We start from the raw sequence: 6,395 nt of genomic DNA, 5'->3' as shown, positions 1-6,395 counted from the left end.
ACCTGGATATAAGCTACTAGAGTGAGGGCTGGCCAAGGGACACCAAAACTGATAGGAAAACCAGAGCTCAGTGCTCTGAAGTCCCCCGCTCAAGGAGGCACACAGACAGGTAAGAACCCAAGCGGACAGGAAGGTGGGATCAGCATCCTGCGGCGCCAGAACCTTCTAAAACGCTTCCTGTGGTTTATTAAGAGTTCTGCAAAGTGCTTGAAGCAGGCCTCGGGAGCCTCCCTTCTGACCCCAGGGCACACTCGTTCATAAATTTCTCTTCTGTAGGAACCAGCTATATACAGAACCAACGACTGAAACCTTAGAAAAGAGACTGTCGCGCTCGCCTTAGGTCCTCCGGCTGCGAGGCTGCACGGTGCGGTCCCCACCGAGGTCCTGGCACCAAGGTTCAGAGGTGCGGCGCATAGAAGGCGGGCGCCCCATACGTCTGCGACCCCAGCACGAAGGGCGAGAGCACCGCGGGGCTGGATAGGAAGGGCAGCTGCGCGGCGCACACCAGCCCTCCCGGACTGTGCGCCGGGTACCCGGCCGGGCCGTGCAAGGCGAGCGGCGCGCCCATAGGCGGCGAGGGGCTGAGCGGGCTGAGGCCACCGGGCAGCCCCGCGCCGGGCCCCGCTCCTGGGCCGGGGCCCCCGCCGCCGCCGGTCGGCGCGCTCGTATCGGCGCCTGGGTTTTGCTTCTTCCATTTGGTTCGGCGGTTCTGGAACCAGATCTTCACCTGCGTCTCGGTGAGGCTCAGCGACAGCGCCAGGTTGAGGCGCTCGCACACCGACAGGTAGCGAGTGGCCTTAAACTTGTTCTCCAGCGCCACGAGCTGCTCGTAGGTGAAGGCGGTACGAGCGCGCCGCGGCTTCCCGGACTTCGAGTCCGAGCCCGTGCGTTTCCGCTTGGGTTTGGTGGCCACGGCCGCGCCCTGCGGGGTGCTCCCCGCGCCCCCTGCTCCCGGAGCTGTTGCTGGCGGGCCCGGGGCTCCGGGCGAGTTCCCACGGGGAACTGCGGCTGCGGCCTCTTCCACGGAGGAAGCCTCGACCTCGGCCGCTCCGGGGCAACCCGACCCGCGGACCCCGAGGCTGCCGCTGCCTCCCCGCGCCTCCTCCGTGCAGTGAGCATCCTGCACCTCGGGCGCCTCGTCCTCGTCTTCGTCCTCGGGCGCTTCATCTTCGCTGTCCGCGGTCGGGCTGCGGCCACTGCCACTGCTGTAGCCGTTGGCCTCGGTCTCGTCCCCCCTGTAAGAGTCCCCAGCACCTGCGGGCGGCGGAAAGGAAGAGAATACAGGATCAGCCCGGCACCCAGCCGCACTGCCCGCTCCCTCCTGCCGAGATTCTCTTTATCTCGTTGGTTTTCTCCTCTTCCTCCTTTGCCCCCTCCCCAAAGATTTTGTTTTCCTCCCTCCCTGCAGCCGTTTTCGCTGCTTGCATCTCCTCTCGGCCTTCCTTCGGGAGGACCCTTTCCGTGTCAAGCTACTTTTGCTGCCCCATTCGCAGTCCGTGCCTCTCTCAGCCTTAAGGGTTGCGGCGCGCGGGCGGACCTCGGAGTGTACGGGGGAGAGAGCTCCGATCGATTCACGGGACAGATACAAACTTAATTAAACTCATTTTGTGTAATGTACAAACTAGTTAAAGTCCATTTAATTTATTTCGGCGTATATTACCTTCCAATTACAGCGGCGCGGGGCCAGCCAATTACCGCACACTTAATAGCTGGAGGGGCCAGAGGTCTAGGGTGGGGTCGGCCGGCTGGGAGGAGGCCTCTTCTAGGAACCAAAATCAGTCGCCTTGGAGCTGTTCCTACCTCAGGCTTCAGGCCCTGAAAACTAGGTGTCGGGACGTGCTGGCTCCCCTGCCAGCCTTGGGGCCCACTACCCAGCTCCCCAACTACACAGCCTCCCCGAGCTGGTCGAGTTCGGAGGCTGGGAAAGGGCATTGTGAACCACTGCGCACCAGCCTGAGGGGATCTGAGCACCAGTCCCGCAGCATCCAGACAGAAGCTGCCGCGGTGACTGCATTTTGTGTCTGAAATTTGAAAGGTTGTCTGTCTCCTATGCAGGTATCTGAAGACTGTCCATACCCCTCACCCACAGGTGGTCTTTAAATGCCAGAGGAGCCCTCCAAGCCTTCCAACCCAGTGCCCGGGTTCTGCTTTCGTGTTGGGTCGGCACCGATATATTGGAACATACACATAATTCACTCTTCGCAAATAACCCCCAGCTCAAAAGACCCAGGTCGCGTGAAGACTGCAGATGTCCTGGCCTCAACTCTCAGGCCTTAAGCAGGGCAACTCTTCCCTCAGGCGACCCTTAGCCAACCCCAGCCTGGTTGCCCTCCCTAACTGTGCAGCGCTGGCTCGCACCCTACAAAGTTCCAGCAGGCAGCCGCGGGTTCCTGGTAGATCAGCCCCTTGCGGAGAGCAGGAGGGGTCCACTGCAGCCTGCGGGACCTGCTCTTCCTCCCTCCAGGAACGGAAGGTCAATGCAGAAACGCTGGTAGAGCTGGTGGCCCCAGTCCTGTCCAGCCTGAGCTTTCTGGTCCGGGCGAGGTGCAGGGGCCAGGAAGTTAGAGGGAGGACGGGGGAGGGGCGCAAAAAGCAATCAGGAGCTGGTCGAATGCAATTCGCGATCAATAGCGGCCCCTAATAAGTGTAATAGGTTTTAATCGAGTAATTATCCGAATTTTGACCCTATAATTTAGATGTTCGGGGGGAGTTTGCAAGGTGCTTGAAAGAGATATGCATGCTCCGTAATGGGATATCGACCGCTAAGGGGGCGCGGGCCGCCCCATTACCGGCCGCTTTCCGCCGCTAAGCACATTTCCCTTTAACTGTAATCGAAGGGATTTAATTGTTTTTCCAGAGATAACCAGCGTTTTGTCACAATTAGTCTGATTTGTCCAAAGGGCGGGGGGGCTGGGGAGGCCACGGTGGGGGTGGGTAAGTCACCAAGCCAGGCTCCGCATGTCCCTTCCCTCCAGTACCAACTACCCGCCAAAGCCACAGACTGACTAAGCGAATCCTGGACCGTTGTCGCAACGCTAAAACCTCAGATCTAACCCAGCACAACCTTTTCAGAGACATTCAGCAGTCCGGGCCCTAGAGTCCGGGTCGGGAGGAAGCCACGGATGCGCCGGGCGCAGACCCCGCGCTCTGCGAACTTTCCACAGATCCTGGTGCCGAGCCAGGCCTAGCTCGCCGCAGGGTCTTGGGAGCATAAACATTACAGAGCAAGCACTGCCCTAGCCCCTGGCGTACACCCCTTATACTCACTTGCAGGTTCGGCTCCCGCGGCCGCTGCAACTCCTGTGGCAGCGGAAAGGGTTCTGCGTTCCAGCTCTGCGCGCGGAGAGCGTCCGGAGGCAGCGGGGACCGGGACACACGCGGCCGCTGGGGCGCAAGGGGCACACGTAGCGGGCACCACCGGGCCCAGTAGCACGCACCGGCGTCTCCTGCTGTTGAACTTGTTAGGATCTAGGATGTCCAGCACTGAGAAGGAAGTGGGGCGCGGGGGTGCGGCTGGCCGAGCCGCTCCAGCCCCCTCTGGCATCGCGGGCACAGTGTCGCTGGCCGCAAGCGGTGGGACTCCTGCCCGGGGGAAGATGGGCAGCTCAGCTCGTCCGTCCATAGCGTCCCGAGCAGTAGCCGCAGGAGCGGGAGGTGCGGGCCCCGAGCCGGGCCCGGGCGGTGGCGGCGGCAGCGCGGGGACGTCCCCAGGTGCCGCCGGGCCGCTGGTACTCATGCCGGCCTCGGGCCGCTCAGGCGGCTCGGGCCCCGCTGCCTACTGGGCTACCATCCCTGCGCCCTACAAAAACAGCTCAGCCCAGCTGTTCTCGGCGCTGCGCTCCGCTTGGCTAATGCTGCCCGGCGTTGCCTCCGCCACCGCTTCAGGCGCCCGCCGCGCCCGGCCAGTGCATTTATGGCGGCCCCGCCGGAGGCGCCCACGCGCCCACACGCTGCACACACGTGCGCCCGCAGGCGGCCGCGGGGTTCCGCCACCCTCGTTAGCGCGCACGCCTAATTGGCTGCGAACGGTCCCAGGCAGAGTAGGCGGGCCCGGTGCGGGACACACGGACTGAGCCGCAGAGCCGGACAGACAGACGCCCTCCCGGGAGCCACAGCACAATCTGCTGGAGGGTGTCGTGGTCAGCACCGTGCCGTTACGCCTTCGCCGGGCTGGAAACTACGTGCCCGCCTCCTCGGCGAAGGGGGGAGGAGACAGCCCGGCTTTTAAATAATTGCGGGACCAGTCGACGGAGGAGGGCTGCGGAGGCCTCCCGGACGCGTGAACCCACGAGCCCAGAGTTAGCCTGGACCTCCCAGCTCACGGTACCGCTCTGGGGCAGATCTCTCCTGCTGCCTTGGCACGCGTAGTTCTGGACTCCCCTGACCTCCGCAGCTGGGACGGGGGAATAGTGGGGATTCTTGCAAGTTCTTGTGGGGCGTTTCCAGAGTCTGGGTTTCACGGCCCTCGGTTGCGGTCCTTCCTGTCTGGAGCTCTCCAGTCAGGATCTCTGCCCCTCCGCCCCCGCCAGCCCTGACTTCCGCCCCCTTGGCTCGATCAAATTAGGGACCGCACGAAATCCCCGCAAGGGGCGGGGCTGGCGGCCGCGAGTGATGCTCATTAGAAGTGGAATCGAAATGAGGAGGGCTACAAGGCCCTCCGGGTCCCCGCCCCAGGAAAGGGGGTCTGAAAAATCGCACAAATAGCAGGCGGCCTACATAAAGATCGATACCCTTCATGTAATGGAAAAATATGTTTCTCCCAGAAATAATACGGAAACCACCCCCTTCCCACCCCTCAAGATATCGGAAGGGCCGTTCGAGGCTTCCGTATTTGTGCTCAGGTCAGGCTGGATATTCTCAGAACGATCTCTGTGACCTCGGAAGATCGAGCCTGGCTTCGGAGGGTGAGGGCCGGGTAGCCGATGCTTTGCTTTTGGAGGTCATGAGTTTCTTCCCTCCTTCCCTTGCTCAGGCCAATGACCCGCCTCTGATGGACCCAGGTGGGTCCCAGCCGTGGAGCTCCTGCCTAGGGTGTGAGTGTGTGCGCCGAAGACTTGTGCTTCAGCGGATTTGCTCTCCTCCTCCCACCGTGGTCCCGGGAGCCTGCTCTGCACAAGGACGGTCCTTTGCAATTACCGCGGGCAATGATCCTTCGGAAGCAGAAATTAAAAGTTAGGAGAAATAATGGGGGACCGATCGCCTGTAATTTGGGCCAAGCTCGGACATGCTGAGCCTCTGGGAGGCTGGGACTGGAGTCAAGAGGAGGGGGCAGGGCTCTCCTCCCCCTCAGTTTCTTCCCTGCCCCCTCCCACCCTCCCCGCGTGCTGGTCCATCCCGAGATTCTAATCAGACCCACAACACTGTGTCCTTCCTTGCCAGGACTTGATTACTCTTTATCTTTAAATTATAAATCACCTCTGGGGAAGGAGGGTGGGTAATCTCTCATCGCAGTGAGGTAATTATCTTCTTCCCGCCCCCCCCACCTTGATCTTCACCCCGCCCTCTCCTCAGCTGAGTTTGAATATAGATGTCCACGCCCCATTCTCTTACACACACACACACACACACACACACACACACACACACACACAGACTCATTCACAAGCGATCAACGCACAGCAGGCTTCATTCATGAGCACCCGTACACAGACGGTGGCTCTCCACTCTAGTGCGGTTCACTCATCACCTCTCCCCTGCCTGCCCCTCTTTTCCTCTCTGTCTCTTTTAAGTCCTTTGGTGAAGACCACACACAGGCATAATGCCAGGTCCCCATTCTCTTTGCTTCCCGGGAAGCAGAGCCACTAGGGGCAGGGGAGCTTTTTTGAGGGAGGGGAGGGCAGGACAGGTCTCACATTCAGACCTTGGAGCTGGCTCTGGGTCGCGGAGACTCTATGTGACGTCCCTTTAAGCACACACTCCCCTACAGACACTTGTCACCAGCACAGGTCGTCAGCGAGGTGAGCGGTGCTAAACATTTAGCGGCCGCCACAGCACCCACACTTTCCTGGGTGGGTGAGAGCTGGTGTGGCTGTGCCCTCAGCCATTGCCGGGCTGTGAGGAAATGCGATGACCTGTATGTATGGCTGTCTCTGTACAGCTTTCCTTCAGCACAAGCAAATAAAGGCTTTTTCTAGAATGTAGGTGTAGATTACTGCTAGGACATAGTAAATATAATACAATGTGTTTATAGGATATGAAATAAGATAACATGACATGTTACAGAAAAATATACAACTAGATGTTGGGTTTTTTCTTTTGTTTTGTTTTTGTTTTTCCCAAATGCACACATACTCAGTACTCCCAAATGCTCTCCCTGCCGATAGGCAGACGCTGGTCAGAGTTGAGTGTAATTCAGAGAAAGCACCTTGGCTATCCTGAAGTTCATAGGTGTCTAA

At 60.0% G+C, this 6,395-nt stretch overlaps 1 protein-coding gene across 1 annotated transcript; it reads right to left on the bottom strand.

Moving 5' to 3' along the window:
- Positions 1-397: 397 nt before the first annotated feature.
- Nkx1-1 (NK1 homeobox 1) lies at positions 398-3,736 on the bottom strand. Its single transcript, XM_038344310.1, has 2 exons — positions 3,268-3,736; positions 398-1,254 (listed from the first exon to the last, which is right to left on the bottom strand). The coding sequence occupies exons 1-2, from the start codon at positions 3,734-3,736 to the stop codon at positions 398-400; spliced, it is 1,326 nt and encodes a 441-aa protein (XP_038200238.1).
- Positions 3,737-6,395: the final 2,659 nt, after the last annotated feature.

Source organism: Arvicola amphibius, chromosome 1 (genome assembly GCF_903992535.2).
Source record: "Arvicola amphibius chromosome 1, mArvAmp1.2, whole genome shotgun sequence".
Classification (NCBI taxonomy): Eukaryota; Metazoa; Chordata; class Mammalia; order Rodentia; family Cricetidae; genus Arvicola; species Arvicola amphibius.
This window is presented reverse-complemented; position numbering and strand designations above follow the sequence as displayed.